Source organism: Ranitomeya imitator, chromosome 1 (assembly GCF_032444005.1).
Source record: "Ranitomeya imitator isolate aRanImi1 chromosome 1, aRanImi1.pri, whole genome shotgun sequence".
In the NCBI taxonomy this organism is placed as follows: domain Eukaryota; kingdom Metazoa; phylum Chordata; class Amphibia; order Anura; family Dendrobatidae; genus Ranitomeya; species Ranitomeya imitator.
In genome coordinates, this window is record NC_091282.1 from 818,379,368 (window position 1) to 818,397,239 (window position 17,872).

Here is a 17,872-nt window from a genome sequence, read left to right on the forward strand (position 1 = left end):
CTGTCCTCAATGTAGTTGTCATGCCACCAAAAAGTGAGGACATTTTGGTGTAGTTTGAATTACGAAACTAGGTTTATTGTATTGTGGTCCTTTCATAAGCACATATAAGCATGTAGTTGGAAGTCCAGGTTGTGTACAATTTAGTTCTGCAGTAGTTTTTTTCCAATTAACATGTCTGACCATATTTCAATAGGATGCATCACCGTGAATCTTTAAATAAATATTGGCACAATCCACTTAAAAGTTTATTAGACAATAAAAATAATTCATGTTCTACAGTACATTTTTTGTATTTCATACTAACTTTTCCCATGCACTACCCTAAGGAAAAAGATCATAGATTGGGAGTTTAAAAAAGAAAGAAAAAGTCTTAAGGAAGTATGCCATACATTTTTGGTCACATTATGCTACATATTCTTTGGGCATGTACTTTTGACTTTGTTTTAGTAGTATCAAATGGTACATTTACACTTGTATTTTTAGCACATATATTTCTTGCCAAAATAGTGACGAATCGCAGAGGAAATCTATATTCTTTTAGAATAGCTCTGAGATTTCTGTTTAAGTATAGATCTGTAACTAAAAATATAAAGCGATGTCAGCATGTCCACTTTTTTTTAACCCATATTAAATATAAAAATGATTGATCTATTGAATCTCAATAATTAGAAATTTATTAATATTAATGCCCTTCACAAAATGCATGGTTTTAAACTATGCCTGTGACTAGTCTGCCATCTTCACAACTGCAGTAGAAATTTTGTAACTGTCTTTCATAGGAACAGAAAAAGGTAAGTCAGGGATGGATCCGCCACGTTATGGACATAAACCATATTTGAAGAATTCCATTGATGATAAAGAGAGTCTTCAGGCTTTCGTCATTTTCCTTTGTTGGAATCTGTGATAAGACAACTCGTAACAGAACCTCCTTTCTTTTAGCAAGTAAATGATCCAGCAACAGAGCCCCTTCTTTGCAATTTATTTCATGTGTAATATGACAAAGCCTTTCATCCCTTTTGACATGGTTACAATTGGCCATTTTGTTTTTCAAATTTGAGCATTGAGGTGTGACTTAACTAAATACAACAATATAAAAACCCACTACCACATTAGCTTTTTAATTCTGTGCCAATCTGCATAAGTAGGAAAAATTTAAAAAGTGGTACCACTGAGAAATATTCTGTGAATATCATATTCCATAAAGAAAGTTCATAAGTAAACAAAATCCTTCAATTAACAAAGGCAAAAACAAAAACAACCAAAATACATAAGAACATATGAGTTGACATCGCTAGATTAGGACTTGTGCTATCACAACTAATAACCAATGAACTACAATACTCATAGAAGGAGAGGGGGAGGAGGGGAGGGATATTAAAAAACTAAATTCATGCAAATATATTTGTTGGGAAGAAGCAAGAAAGCACATGATTATAATGTCAAGCTTTAGTACAATCCATGAACAGATCAAGTTTTTGTAATGATGTTAGCAGAAAAGTCAAACAGATCTTTATTTATCTTGCGCACCATATTTAGCTCATCCTCAAGTTCAGATGTGCGAGATCGAAGCTGTTCTACAATGCCAGATAGGTTCTGGAGGGAAAAAAAATAAAATAAATAGTAGCATGACAATGGAATACAATGACAAAATATACATTTTAAAGGGAATGTGTCAACAGAAAATAACCTATTCTTTAAAATCTCGTTTTATTTTAAATGTACATTATTTTTTTCTCAATTCTCCATGCACCATATTTTGCAGACTAGCAGACTTCCCAAGTTTGGGGGAGGAAATTTTTATTTATTTTTAAATAAATTGGTGGTGTGACTTATAGTCCTGCTACCCCCCATCAAGTAGCTTGATGGGGGGGTAGCAGGAGGCAGGTTCGCTGCCGCAGGAGGCAGGTTCGCTGCCGCAGGAGGCAGGTTCGCTGCCGCAGGAGGCAGGTTCGCTGCCGCAGGAGGCAGGTTCGCTGCCGCAGGAGGCAGGTTCGCTGCCGCAGGAGGCAGGTTCGCTGCCGCAGGAGGCAGGTTCGCTGCCGCAGGAGGCAGGTTCGCTGCCGCAGGAGGCAGGTTCGCTGCCGCAGGAGGCAGGTTCGCTGCCGCAGGAGGCAGACGTGTGGGCAATGCCGAGGGCCCCATGCTGGGAGGAGGCGTGTCCAGACAGTGCGAGGCTGCTGGTCCTGGGCTTTCATAATAGGAGTCCCTTTCCCACATGGAAATCAATGAGAAGGAGACTCCCGCTCACCGGCCAACATTTTATGAAAGCCCAGGGCTTGCAGCCTCTCACCGCCAGGAGACCCACTCCTCAGTGGATATAAAAAAAAACAACAAAAAAAAAAAAACACTACACACTTGTTAAACTGCCAAATTTGTAATAAAAAAAATTACGGTAATTAAATCATACCAGGAAGACACATTTCAGTACTTTTTTCCACCTTTTACCCCTTAATGACTTTTGATGTACCCATGCATCATAGTCGGGAAGGTGCTATTGACCCATAACGAAAGGATAAGTCATTGCGATTGTACGCAGCACAGGACTTGTGCCCGCGCGATCACCACCAGGAGCTCAGCTTAAGTGATAGTCAAGCTGTTTCAACCCCTAAATGCCGCAATCAATAACGATTGCAGTATTTAAAAAAAGAAGGGGACTCCTCCTACAATGCGATCGGCACCCTCAAATGTAATCACGAAAGCCTGATGGTAGTCGTGGCTACCGGAGGCCACAAGGCTACCATGACTTGTTAATGCCAGATGCATAGTCTAAAAGGCGCAGTGTAACAGTGTTAGTCAGTTGAAAAAAAGATTGTTCTCGGTGGGAGAAATAAAATAATGTTGTAGACATACCTTTTAATGGAAAAGACTGAAAAAATTCACCTCCAGCTCCTGGGATAAAATTTCCAAATTTCTTTTATTTGAAAAAATATTAAAATTCCATTAAGGATTCCGGAGCAAAAAACATCAGATAGATGAAAGAGCGACGCGTTTCGATCAACACAGTGATCTTTGTCAAAGCTCTAACATTATTAGCCACAAACGATATATATAACCCATGCCACCAATCAAAAGAGCAAATCATAATGTTAGAGCTTTGACAAAGATCACTGTGTTGAAAATAAAAGAAATTTGGAAATTTTATCCCAGGAGCTGCAGGTGAATTTTTTCCATGTATTCACGTCTGACCAGGATGGCCCTCCGTGCACCGGTGTTTCATTACGTGAGCTGGCTTTTTTTCTCTTTTTTTGTTCACATACCTTTTAATGGCTAACAAAAATAAAATAAGTGATATTATAAAGCAAGCTTTTGAGACTACTTCAGTCTTTTCATCAGGCGCATGACATAAAATCATCTGAAGACGCAAATATATACACAAAAAAGCAATGGCATGACATAATAAAGTCAATTTATTATGCCATGTGTCTGCTCTTTTTGTGTATGTATTTGTCTCAGGAGAAAACGGTACTATTTATTATGAAATTTCTCCTGTCATCCTTAAGGAAAAATTAAATACTTGGGGCCAAAGTAACATTTCAGTGTTAAAAAAAAAAAAAAAAAAAAGTAATCTTACATCGACTCAGCCCTATGTTCTGTGAATCCCCTGAGGATTAAAAATGCTCATTACACCCCTAGATGAATTATGAATTTTTCGAGAGGTGTAGTTTCCAAACTTGGGTCACTAGTGGGGGTTTCTGTTTTGGCATATCAGCGGCTTTTCAAATGTGAGATAGAATCCGTACTCTATTCCAGCACCTTAGGAGCCCTTCAAATGAAAGATGGTGCCCATTTGTTTTCCAAAATTCAAATATTGCTCCTTCCATTCCCTGCAGTTTGTCCAAGAAATTTGAGGTTAAAGCAAGATTTTTATGAGAAAAAAATTCAATATGATGATTTAATTTTATAAAATTCTGCTTAGCACCTGTGCAAAATGCTCACTATACTCATGAAGAAAATCCTTGAGGGGTGTCATTTCCAAAATGGGGTCAATTGTAGAGGGGTTTCCACTGTTTAGGCACATCAGCGGCTCTTCAAACGCGACATGGCGTCCTCTCTCTATACCGGCCATTTTTGCATTCAAAAAGTTAAACGGAGTTTAAAGGGAATCTATCACCCCATTTTAGGCCTATAAGCGAAGGCCATCACCATCAGAAGCTTATCTATAGCATTCTATAATGCTGTAGATAAGCCCACGATGTAACCTTAAAGATAAGAAAAACAAGTTACATAGATTATACTCACCCAGGGGCAGTTCCGGTGCGGTCCGGTCCGATGGGTGTCGCGGTCCAGGTCCGGTGCCTCCCATCTTCATACAATGACGTCCTCTTCTTTGCTTCCTGTCGTGGCTCCTGCGCAGGCGTAATTTGTCTGCCCCTTTGAGGCCAGAGCAAAGAACTGCAGTGTGCAGGGAAAGGTCAGAGAGGCCCGGCGCCTGCGCACTGCAGTACTTTACTCTGCCCTCAACAGGGCAAATCAGTACGCCTGCGCAGGAGCCGCAAAAGGAAGCAAAGAAGAGGACGACATCGTATGAAGATGGGAGGCGCTGGACCCGGACCGCGACGCCCATCGGACCGCCCCTGGGTGAGAATAATAACTTGTTTTTTTCTCTTTCAGATTACATCGGGGGCTTACCCACAGCATTATAGAATGTTATAGATAAGCACCTGATGGCAGTGGCCTTAGCTTATAGGCCTAAAATGGGGTGACAGATTACCTTTCAGGGTGTGTTTCCACGGTCAGGAAACGCTGCGTGTTTGATGCTGCGTAGAGCCGCAGATTAAACACGCAGCGTCAGGATGTAACAGCATAGTGGAGGAGATGTCATGAAATCCCGTCTCCACTATGCATTAAAAGACGCCTGCGGCAAATCTGCATAAACGGACATGTGGCGCGTCTTTCCGGAACCCAGCGTGTCTGTTTACAATGCGGCGACGCTTGGTCGCTGCACCGTAAATTTCCCATAGATCATCATTAGATTGAGTAAAACCGCATGTAATGATTAGTCACAGCTTACTACGCATGTCTCCTAATTTAAATAAGGTCTTTGACTGTCACACCCCCAGAAGTCCGCGTCCACTGCAGTTCTTGCGATAACTTAGCTTACTGTGAGAACTGCCGTGCACGTGACCGGGGGTCATTTCCAGTCACTAGGCTGGTTCTCACGGCCAGCTGATTGTGAGAACACTGCAGTGTAGGTGATCGCTGGAGAGTTATCTCCATCGATCATCTACAAGCTCTGCTATGTCTGGATGTCAGGCATCCAGATGTAGCAGAGCTGGACTCGTCGTGGGACACTCGTTATTAAATGGACTACAGGAACACAGGGAGTATACTGTTGGTTTATTATTTTTTTCCAGGAGAACGAGGGCATCGCAGGAACGAGCGTAAAATAAAAATGTCAAAACTGTGTGGGGTTTTATTGCATTAAAATACTTAATTCTGCGTGTGTGTGTTTTTTTTAACACTTTACCAACTAAAGGATTATTAATGGTAGGTATCTTATTGACGCTTCTCCATTACTAAGCCGGCTTAAAGTCACCTTACAAAGTTGACATTAACCCCTTATTACCCCATATGCCACCGCTACAGGGTAGTGGGAAGAGAGGCTAAGTACCAGAATTGGCGCATCTTACAGATGAGCCATTTCTGGGGCGGCTGTGAGCTGGTATTTGTAGCCGAGAGGAGACAATATCCATGGTCCCTCTCTAGGCTATGAATATCATCCTGCAGCTGTCTGAGTAGCTTTTCTGGCTATAAATTATAAGGGGACCCCATGTCATTTTTTGGGGGGTCCCCCTATTTTAATAGCCAGTAAAGGCTAAATATACAAATGCGAGCTTATATTCAAAGCCTGGGAAGCTCCAAGGGTGTAAATGCAGGCTGATAATCATAGCCTGGGAAGCTCTATGGGTATTAACCCCATCCCAGGCTACAGACATCGGTCCCCCAGTCACTGGCTTTCCCTCTCTGGAGCAGAAAATTGCACGGGAGCCCATGCCATTTTTTTTTTAATTTAAATTAAACAGATATTGCGTTTCAGGCCAGGGTCACACTTGCGAGAAACTCGCACGAGTCTCGCACCTCAATACCCGACACTACCGCTAGCACTCGGGACCGTTCAGCTGCATAGAAATACATGCAGCTGCACACTCCGGTTCCAAGTACCAGCGGCAATGCTGGCTATTGAGGTGCGAGACTCGTGAGTTTCTTGCAAGGGTGACCCCGACCTAATGCAGATTTTTGTGTGTGTGTGTGTGTCTTCATTTAATGCCAGGATCACACATGCGAGAAGCTCGGACAAGTTTCGCATCTTAATACCCGGCACTGCCGCCAGCACTCAGGAGCAGAGCTTGCGACTGCATAGAATGCCGGCGGCAGTGTTGGGTATTAAGATGCGAGACTCGTCCGAGTTTCTCGCATGTGTGATCCCGGCCTAACTCTTTATTACCATTTTATTAGGTTTATTACTAAACATCGGGCTTGGTATTAACTATCTATCGTATCTAACGATCTACCTACTGTATTTATCTATTATCTATCTATAGATCCATCTATCGATATATCTATCTAGCCATCTATAGATATATCTATACTAGCTATTGAACCCGTTCTACGCCCGGGTGGCGAGCATTTATATTGGTATATGGTCTCCATCCTGGTATGTGCTGCTTCCATCCTGTGCCCTAATCTTGTAATGTGCTGCTACCATCTTGCGCCCCCCATCCTGTCATGTGCAGATCCCATCCTGCGCCCTCATCCTGTTTTGTGCGCCTCCATCTTGTCATGTGCTACTCTCTTCCTGAGCACTCATCCTGTCATGTGCTCCCATCCTGCACCCCAATCCTGTCATGTGGTGCTCCCATCGTGCACCCCCATGCTGTCATGTGCTACTCCCATCCTGTCATGTGCTACACTCTTCCTGAGCCCCCATCCTGTCATATGCTCCCATTCTGCCATGTGGTGCTCCCATTCTGCGCACCATCCTGTCATGTGGTGCTCCCATCCTGCGCCCCCATTCTGGTATGTGCTGCTCCCATCCTGCGCCCCTGTGGTGTCATGTGGTGCTCCCATCCTGCGCCCCTATGGTGTCATGTGGTGCTCCCATCCTGCACCCCCATGCTGTCGTTTGCTGCTCCCATCCTGCACCCCCATCCTGGTATGTGCTGCTCCCATCCTGCGCCCATATCCTGTCATGTACTGCTCCCATTCTGTCATGTGCTGCTGCCATCCTGCGCCCCCATTCTGTCATGTGCTGCTGCCATCCTGCGCCCCCATTCTGTAATATGCTACTCCCCCATCCTGTCATGTGCTGGTCTCCCATCCTGTCATGCGCTGCTCCCATCCTGTCATGTGCTGCTCCCATCCATATGCCCCATACGCTGCTACATAAAGGTTGATGGTCCCCATAAGATGCTCCATAGCATATGCCCCGTATGCTGCTCCATAAAGGGTCATGGCCCCCATAAGATGCTCAATAGTATGATATGCCCCGTATGCTGCTCCATAAAGGTTGATGGCCCCCATAAGATGCTCCACAGTATAATATGTCCCGTATGAAGCTGCGATTAAAAAAAAAAATAATAATGACATACTCACTTATCGTCGCTGGGCGCCGAGTGCCAGGGCCTAAGCAGGCGGGCACATCAGCGCGCTATGGGGGTCAGGTGCCGGAGTCGCGGCTGGCTCAGGCCCCCGACACTTGCTATATTCACCTGTCCCCGTTCCACCGCCGCACGCCGCTGTGTCTTCCAGGTCTCTGCAGTGACTGTTCAGGCAGAGGGCACGCACTATCTACGTCATCGCGCCTTCTGACCTGAACGTCACAGGCAGAGGATGCGGAAAACGGAGCGGCACGCAGCGGTGAATCGGGGATAGGCGAATGCAGAATATACTCACCCTCCTGGCACGTCCCTGCTTCTCCATCGGAGATCGCAGTATGCGTTCAGTGCTTACGCATACCGCGATCTCCTGGGCTGCTTCACTCTGTGGGGTCCAGACTGCGCAGGCGTTTGCACAGTCTATAAAGTGAAGGGACAGAGTGACGCTCCCAGCGTTATATTATAGATAGATAGATACGATAGATCTATTGTATCTATCTATAGCTATATCTATCGTATCTATAGTTATATCTATGTAAAAGAAGAGGTTGGACAAGAAATTACATCACAAATTTTTTTTTTTGTATATCTTTATTTAGCTTACAAAAAAAAAAAAAAAAAAAAACAAAAAAAAAACACAGCACAAATCTGCATATGAAAATCGCATGTAAAAATGCAGGTGACCTGCCAGTGACCTCAGGTGCAGATTTTACTTGCGTCAAATCCTGACCGTGGAAACATACCCTTAGTCCACTGGGACTTTAGACTCATACTTCCTGTCCTTTTTGAAAGCTTCATATTATCAGAGGCAGGATTACAATGACATTAAACCCCTATACACAACAGCTAACACAAGGGATTACAGTGACAGGCAACCCCTATACACAACCGATAACACACGGGATTACAATGACAGGCAACCCCTATACACAACCGATAACACGGGATTACAATGACAGGTAACCCTATACACAACCGATAACACACAGGATTACAATGACAGGTAACCCCTAACCACAGCTAATAACACACAGGATTACAGTGACAGGTAACCCTTATACATAGCTTATGATAACACATGATCCACCAATCACAATAAGTGATATCACAGCTGACCCTTCTCCCATCAATTCGCAATGATCTTTGTACTTGCTCATTGAATGATTTAAAGGGAACCTGTCACCCCCAAAATCGCGGGTGAGGTAAGCCCATCGGCATCAGGGGCTTATCTACAGCATTCTGGAATGCTGTAAATAAGCCCCCGATGTATCCTAAAAGATGAGAAAAAGACGTTGGATTATACTCAACCAGGGGCATTCCCGCTGTTGGTCTGGCGCCTCCCATCTTCATCAGATGACGTCCTCTTCTGGTCTTCACGCTGCGGCTCCGGCGCAGGCGTACTTTGTCTGCCCTGTTGAGGGCAGAGCAAAGTACTGCAGTGTGCAGGCGCCGGGCCTCTCTGACCTTTCCTGGCGCCTGCGCACTGCAGTACTTTGCTCTTCCCTCAACAGGGCAGACAAAGTACGCCTGCGCTGGAGCCGCAGCGTGAAGACCAGAAGAGGACGTCATCTGATGAAGATGGGAGGTGCCGGACCAACCTAGGGACCGCCCCTGGGTGGGTGACAGGTTCTTTTTAATACATATGAGAGACATAATGAACAAACTGACTATAACTTAGGGTATGTTTCCAGTCAGTATTTGCTGTGGATTGGACGCTGTGTACAGCTGTCAGATGTTACAGAATAGTGGTGGGGATTTTATGAAATCCCATCTCCAATATGCGTGCAGGGACACCTCCGGCTTCCCTGCATAACCGGACATGCGGCGCGTCTTTCTAGACCGCAGCATGTCTATTTATCTTGCGGAGACGTTCAGTCTCCACAAGATAAATATCACCGCTCTATCTATAGGATGCGGTGATTCCCCATGGTTCAATGAACACATGCGGAATCACAGCACGTACAAAAGCTGGCAGCGCTTTGGATGGAGCTGCGTCCAAACAGCTGCCAATGAGGACCGGGGAAACATACCAATAAATGTTTTGGTTCCAGAAACAGGAAGTTAAAGTAAAAAAAACAAAAAGCCTCAGTGGTCAAGTGAAAAAGTGAAAATTGCAAGACTTACATTTTTGGCAGTTTTATTTCCCTACACCTCATATAGAAAAAATGGAAGGAAAATAAAATAAATCTATATCTTACCTTGCCCTCGGTTTCACCTATCAAAAGGTGCAACTGTTCTGCACGTTGCAAGTAAGTATCTTCTGAGCCCTACGAAAAACAAAAACCGCACTAAAATAAAAAGTATAATGAGTTGTGTAAAAATCAACCGCATGTGTTGAGTTACAAAGACTAAATAACTCTCAGTGATACAGGCAATAGGCTTTTACTGAACTTTTATTCAAGTATGAAACAAACCCACTTTTTATCATATGTTATGAAAATAATAAAAACTCACCTGCTGCTGTTTCCCAAGACGCAATACAATGCCATCATTTTCAGGGCCCTCGCAGCCTTCAGCACCTTGAAAATGTTTATTAAAGCGAGGCAGCGGAAAGCTAGGTTTGCTGTCTGCTCTTAGCATGTTTCCTGGTGCAGGTATGATGATTGCATTGGTCACTGGACCTAGAAAGATAGTTGAAAATGCAGGTAACATGTTACATTTTATACATGTTAAAATATACTGTAAAAGAAAAAAAAAATTAGTACCTCTATGGTTTACAGTTCGTAGGCATTGCTTGCTTTGGATGTCCCATACGCATACAGTTTCATCATGGGAACCCGAAACCAGCATACTTCCATCTAATGATACGGAAAGACATGTCACCTGGTCTCTATAAAAGGCAAAGAATAGTTAATATAATTAAATTACCTAATATTTAAGGAGGATTAAAGCAAATCCATTGTCAGATTTCACAAAACAAACTGCAAACATTTTATTAAATAGACCTTAGGGCTGATAAGGCTAGTATACTATGAAAAGTCAACCAAACAAGGCAAGTCTTCATTGTTCAACCACCACAACCTCTTTGTATACCAGACCAATGCCCAAAACCCCATAAACTCCCTCTCAAACATCACTGAAGGGGAGCTTTAAATTGTCTCCTCTCTAAATCGCACCTCACCACCTGTGCGCTTGACCCCATCCGATCTCCTCCCCAACCTAACGGCCACTCTTATCCCATCCCTAATCCATCTCTTTAACCTATCACTAACTTCTGGTACCCTTCCTTCTACTTTCAAACATGCCACAATCATGCCTATTCTTAAAAAGCCAACCCTAGACCCAACCGCTATGTCCAGCTATCGCCCAATATCGCTGCTCCCTCTCGCTTCCAAACTCCTGGAGCAGCACATCCACGCTAAACTTTCCTCCCACCTCTCCTCTAACTTGCTCTTTGACAATCTACAATCTGGTTTCCGTCCCCATCATTCCACTGAGACTTTCCTGACCAAAATAACTTAATGGCCTACTTACAGCCAAAGCTAATGGACAATACTCTATACTCCTCCTTCTAGACATATCCTCTGCTTTCCACACAGTTGACCACTACCTCCTGCTACAGATCCTCTCCTCCTTTGGCATGAAAGACCTCGCCCTATCCTGGATCTCCTCATACCTTTCCAACCGCACATTCAGCGTCTCCCACTCTCACACTACCTCCTCATCCCACCCTCTCTCTGTGGGAGTCCCCCAAGGCTCTGTTCAAGGACCCTTACTCTTCTCAATCTATACACTTGGCCTGGGACAACTCAAAGTCCCATGAATTCTAGTACCACCTGTATGCTGATGACAAGCAGATCTACCTATCTGGAGCAGACATCTCTCTGCTGTCCAGAATACGGGAGTGTCAGCCATATCCTCCTCCTTCTCCTCTCGCTTCCTCAAACTCAATGTGGACAAATCTGAGCTCATCATCTTTCCTCCATCTCACAAATCTTCTTTACCTGATCTATCACCATTAATTACATCACGTTTTCCCCGTACCGGAAGTCCGCTGCCTCGGAGTAACCGTTGACTCTGCCCTGTCCTTCAAACCGCACATCCAAGCGCTTTCCACCTTCTGTCACCTCCAGCTCAATTTCTCCAGAATCCATCCTTTCCTCAACCCTCAATCTAATAAAATGCTTGTGCATGCCCTCATCATCTCCCACCTCGACTTCTGCAACATCTTCTGTGGCCTCCCTGCAAATACTCTCCAGTCCATCCTTAACTCTGCAGCCCGACTAATTCATCTCTCTCCTCGCTACTCCACTGCTTCTCCCCTCTGCAAATCTCTTCACTGGCTCCCATTCCCTCAGCGTATCAAGTTCAAATGCCTAATAATGACCTACAAAGCCATCCATAACCTGTCTCCTCCATATATCTCTGAACTAGTCTCCCGATATCTTCTCTCACGTAATCTCCGGTCCTCCCAAGACCTTCTCTCCTCCACACTTATTCGCTCCTCACCTAATCGCCTCCAAGACTTTTCCCGAATATCCCCCATCCTATGGAATTCTGTGCCCCAACACATCCGACTATCAACCACATTCGGATCCTTCAGATGGAACCTGAAAACCCACCTCTTCAAGAAAGACTATAGCTTTGACCCCACTGACTCCTCACCACCACCGGAGCTACCCCCTCACCAACACCGGAGGTGCCACAACCCCCAACCTATTGTCTCCTACCCCACCATCCTGTAGAATGTAAGCCCGCAAGGGCAGGGTCCTCGCCCCTCTGTATCAGTCTGTCATTGTTAGTTTGCTTACTGCAAGTGATGTCTGTAATTTGTATGTAACCCCTCCTCAAGTACAGCACCATGGAATCAACGGTTCTATATAAATAAATAAATAATAAAAAAGCCTCATGTCATAAAATGTTTTAAATACCATGCCGGAAAACCTATGTTAGAAAAATAACAAAAAATTATACAGTCATTTCAGCAATTATTTTCACAGTCCGGAATTGTAGCGCCATATCTGAAACACTAAAATAGAAAAGTCACTGATTCCAGATGGCATACACCAATCCATAATGGAGTATCTCAATAAAAATATCCCCATGACTACCAACAGCAACAGGGTTCATAAGGGATCGGTGCTCTCAGACTAATATGATCTGCTTCTATGAGGTGGCAAGTTCCAGACCGGACCAGAGAAATGCAATGGATGTGATATATATGTACTTATCAAAGGCGTTCAATATAGTCTGACATCGATGGCTGGTACATGAAATTAGAACAAAGGCGATTATTAATGAACTACACTCTGATCACTGGGTCACAGTTAACAAGAAGGTTACTACAAAAAGGTCAGCATTGGGCCCTTTATTAACCATACTAGAAGGTGGCCCGATTCTAACGCATCGGGTATTCTAGAACATGTATAGTAGTATACAGCACAGCCCGCTCAGTATACAGCACAGCCCGCGCAGTATACAGCACAGCCCGCGCAGTATACAGCACAGCCCGCGCAGTATACAGCACAGCCCGCGCAGTATACAGCACAGCCCGCGCAGTATACAGCACAGCCCGCGCAGTATACAGCACAGCCCGCGCCGTATACAGCACAGCCCGCGTCGTATACAGCACAGCCCACGTCGTATACAGCACAGCCCACGTCGTATACAGCACAGCCCACGTCGTATACAGCACAGCCCACGTCGTATACAGCACAGCCCACGTCGTATACAGCACAGCCCACGTCGTATACAGCACAGCCCACGTCGTATACAGCACAGCCCACGTCGTATACAGCACAGCCCACCTAGTATACAGCACAGCCCACGTAGTATACAGCACAGCCCACGTAGTATATAGCACAGCTCACGTAGTATATAGCACAGCCCACATAGTATATACACATGCTTGTAGCCCGCATTTATATACCTTTCTTGGTACTGCTACCATCTTGGCTAAACAGCATGCTGATATAACACTTTATATTGTTATATACCAAACACTGAATTGCAGTAATTTTATGCATTTGTTTCGGCCTTTATATATTCATGTATGTCATATTGGACCGTTACATGTTTAGACATGATACATCGTGTTATATATATATATATATATCACTTTATCCATGCAGTGTTGTTATTTCATGATATCTGTGCTTAGGGGTGGTGACTTATGGTTCTGTATCCAGACCTTTTTAAATGGTTTTATATGTTTGTCATGTTCTTTGAGGTGTAATTAAAACATTCTTTGATATTTTCACATTTTATGGGTGTGCATACCATCATTGGTCGAGTCTTTTTTCTTTTGTGTTTATACCAAGAATGCATTGCGGCAATACCACGTGATGATGTAGCGGTCTCGCGAGACGGCTACGTCATCATCTCGCGATACCGCTATGTCATCTCCGGTCATTGCCGCAATGGGTTCTTGGGACCAGAGCGTCGCGAGGAGCGGGAAAGGCGTCGGAAGGTGAGAATATAATGATTTTTTTTTTCTAACATTAGATCTTTTTTACTATTGATGCTGCATAGGCAGCATCAATAGTAAAAAGTTGGTCACACAGGGTTAATAGCAGCGTTAACAGACTGCGTTACTCTTCGTTCACATTTGCGTTTTGGGCGCAGCGTCGTCAACGCAACCAACAACGCAAAACACAGCGCTGAGTTTTTTGATGCATGCTTTGCCATAAACTAGTAATGTTCTTGAATTTTGGTGGAGGGAAAACGCTACAAGTAGCGTCTTCCGCGCTCTGTCTGGTGCGTCAAATTGACGCATGCGTCGTAAAACGCAATACAACGCATACCGGCGCATATTAAAGATAGGGGTGCATGACGCATGCGTCGACGCTGCGCCCAACAACGCAAATGTGAACGTAGCCTTACACCGCGTTATGCCGCGGTGTAACGCAGTCTGTTTAACGGACTGCTAACCCGCTATGGGGGCACTGACTAGGGAGTAGGGAAGGGTGAATTCGCGGCCGGACTGTGCCCGTCGCTGATTGGTCGTGGCCGGCCGCGACCAATCAGCGACGCGGGATTTCCAATACAGACGACAGACAAACAAACGGAAGTGACCCTTAGACAATTATATAGATTTATGAAAGACCCTGATGTAAACACACAGGGACAGTTCAGTGTCGATCGCTGTCTGTGACAGCTGAGAGTCATGGGAAGACTCTGCTGTCGGTCCACGCACTCAGATCGCTGTGATCACAGCATGATCGCGCAGGAGATGCTGAAATATCAGCACCTCCTCTCCGATCAGTGCAGCAGCTCAGCTCTGCCAGTGGCCAAGCGTCTGCAGTAACAGCCAGGAGCGTTGTCAGCGCCCCCCTGGCTGATCACCCCCTAAATGCTGCGATCGACCACAATCAAAATATTCAGGAGGGAGGCAGAGGGACGGGAGCTCCTTTTCTGCCTTCACATCGGCACCCCCGTGAGGTCATCGAAGGGCCCAATAGTTGCCATGGTGCCCCGGGGTCGTCATGATAACCCCCGGGTCAACAAGCTACAGAAAGCTTCTGAGACTAAGCACATAGCATAGTGTCAGAAGCTTTCAGTATAGGTATAATGCACAGCAATGCTAGTGCATTGCAATGTATTATACCTGCAATCCAAGTAAAAGAAAATAAAAAAAGTCCATAAAGGGAAATTACTAAATAATTTCCACTAGTAAATACACATTTTTATGTAAAAAAAAATATTTAAAAAAGTACGTTTGGTATTGTTGCGTACGGAACAATTCGATCTATGAAAGTGTCACTAATTAACCTCTTCAGTGAACGCCATGGGAAAAAAAAAAAGTAGCAAAATATGCTTTATCATCATACCACTTGAAAAAAGTGGAATAAAACAATCAAAAAGACGAATGTAAATAAAAATAATATCAGAATAGAACGATGCAAAAATAATTTCTTTAAAAGTTTTTATTGTGTAATAGTGGCAAAACATAAAAAAAACTATATACAGTAAATGTGGGAGTGCTGTAATCGTACTGACCTGAAGAATAAGGCCAGGTTCACATTGCGTTATGGTGGTCCGTTAAACGAACTACATTACATCGCGGCATAACGCGGTGTAACGTAGTCCGTTAACACCGCCATCGAAAGCAATGTCGGATGCATCGCTAGCGCACGCCCACAGTGGGCGTGCGCTAGCGATGTGCCGTCATTGAGTGACGAACCCTAAGACGCGGGTGTTACAGAACCCCCCAGCACCAAGAATGTTATGCAGTATATGTATGTATAATAGTTTCCATGTGAAATGCATCAGTCCACAGGCTGCGCCCCTGGACAAGATATTCTCTTTCTGACCTCCCCCCACCTTTGTAATTCCCACAGTAAATATTGGCAGGCTCCGGCCCCCTGCGGCTATTGTAATGTAGGTCTGGCCTGCTGTGTTCCTATTGGCCTGCCCTGTGTATCTGTGTTATATATTGTGTGCTGTAAATAAAGGCTGTTCGTAGACTGGAAATACGTGGAGAAGCAGTCAGCTTTTATATGCTCTCATGTAATCAAGAAATTCCTGCCAGCGTCCTTCATTCAGAATCTAGCAAAAGCAGAGTGGACTTCCTGAAACACGGGGTGGTACTGAAAGAGGTACCCCAGCTTGGTAGACCCAGTTACAGCGGGCTGCAGCGTTTCCGGGTCCGTCACCGCTAGTGCAGATAGAGCTAGCAGATGCTCTATCTGCGCTAGCGGACTCTAATAACGACACTTGCGTTAACAGCGGCCCGTTACCGTATGTGTTTAACGCGCTGCTATTAACGCAATGTGAACCCGGCCTAAGGGTATGTGCACACGTCCAGAATGCATGCAGAATTTTCCTGAGATAAACCTGAGGTTTTCCGCAGGAATTCTGCATGCGTTTTTTTGCGCTTTTTTTGCAGATTTTTTGCATTTTTTCCCCAGACACTCCAAATGCCATAATATATTGGGAACTCCGCATGAAATCCGCAAAAATAATGAACATGATGCTTATTTTCCCGCAATGCGCTTTTTTTTTGCGGAAAAAAAAGCATCATGTGCACAAAAAATGCGGAATGCATTCTAAATGATAGGATGCATATGCATGCGTTTTTTAAGCGTTTTTAGCGCGAAAAAACGCAAAAATTCCGGAATGTGTGCACATACCCTCAAACTTCCTTATCCTTATTTTTCCATATGTAGAAGAGAGGAGGGGGGCAGGGTTGAAACAATTGCTGGTTTTTTGTTCATTCCGCCTCCACAAAAATTGGAATAGAAAGCGATAAAAAAAATGTCTTGTGACTGAAAATGGTACCAATAAAAACATCAACTAAAAACAAGCCCTCACTTGACTGTCAGCTGAAATATGGAAACATAGCTCTCAAAATATGGCAATGCAAATACTGCTTGCAAAAAAGTGTTTTTTTAGTGTTTGACAGCAGCCAAACATAAAAGGATATAAATCTGTTATCGCTTTAACCGCACGGATCCTAAGAATAGTTGCCTAATCACTTATACTGCACGAAGAAAAGCGTACAAAATAAATAAAACCCATTTCTGCACATGTTGCTGATTTTTTCCATTCTGTCTCCCAAAGATCGCAATAAGGCTCGGCGCACATTTATCCTGTTTTCTACATGAGTGCTTACACCGGGGTTTGTGTGTAAATATATGAAATACGTGATTCAGACAGAACAGACGGCGGAAGATTCCCTATAATGAGGCAGATGGAGGCACTGTGGATGCCATATGAGTTGTGATACGGCGGTGTCTGTCTTTTTAGGCGAGCATAAAAATGAGGTCCACCCATAGTTTTGTGCACCTCAAATGAAGGACAACGCTGAACAGAGGCCAGACGGAGTCCAGAGTAATTTTGCTGTCTCATAATGATTGGATCCACTTTGGGGTTTCATCCATCACGTCACCTGGAGATTTCGATGGAAAGCTCAAAGTAAGTGCTGAGCGTAGAGCGCCGGCTAAATGTGATCCCAAATGTTATGTAAAACATTCCCAATAAAAGCTTCAAATCAACCCACAAAAAAAAGCAAGTCCCCACTCAGGTCAGTCATTTGTTAACAGAAATATAGGGGACTTCCACGTTACTGGTAGCACACAAGTTCTGCAAAAGCAAAATGACTCCGCTCCCCTCCCCCAAAAAGAAATTCAGTGAATTCTGCACTCCCAAATTCACATGCCCGCTCCCTTCTGAGCCCCAGTGTGCATAAACCACCTTTAGCGCTCACGTTTGCCAGGGGTATAATTTTCAAAAAGGGGTCACTTGAGGGAATTCTGCTCCCTAGCGCTTAGGAGCTTTGTATATGCAGCGTTTCGTCCCTCCCAAGACTCTCTGTACGGCCATGTAGTACTGTACAT

At 44.3% G+C, this 17,872-nt stretch overlaps 1 protein-coding gene across 1 annotated transcript in view; it reads right to left on the reverse strand.

Annotated features, from left to right (window-relative positions):
- Positions 1 to 232: 232 nt before the first annotated feature.
- The window catches only part of WDR18 (WD repeat domain 18), a 93,722-nt gene continuing 76,082 nt past the window's right edge, over positions 233 to 17,872 (reverse strand). Inside the window, exons 7-10 of the mRNA XM_069740047.1 lie at positions 10,301 to 10,425; positions 10,050 to 10,216; positions 9,794 to 9,862; positions 233 to 1,593 (exon numbers count right to left, since the gene is read on the reverse strand). Of these exons, the coding sequence (XP_069596148.1) occupies positions 1,468 to 1,593; positions 9,794 to 9,862; positions 10,050 to 10,216; positions 10,301 to 10,425 (487 nt within the window). The 3' untranslated portion in view covers positions 233 to 1,467. The remainder of the gene's footprint in view (positions 1,594 to 9,793; positions 9,863 to 10,049; positions 10,217 to 10,300; positions 10,426 to 17,872) is intronic.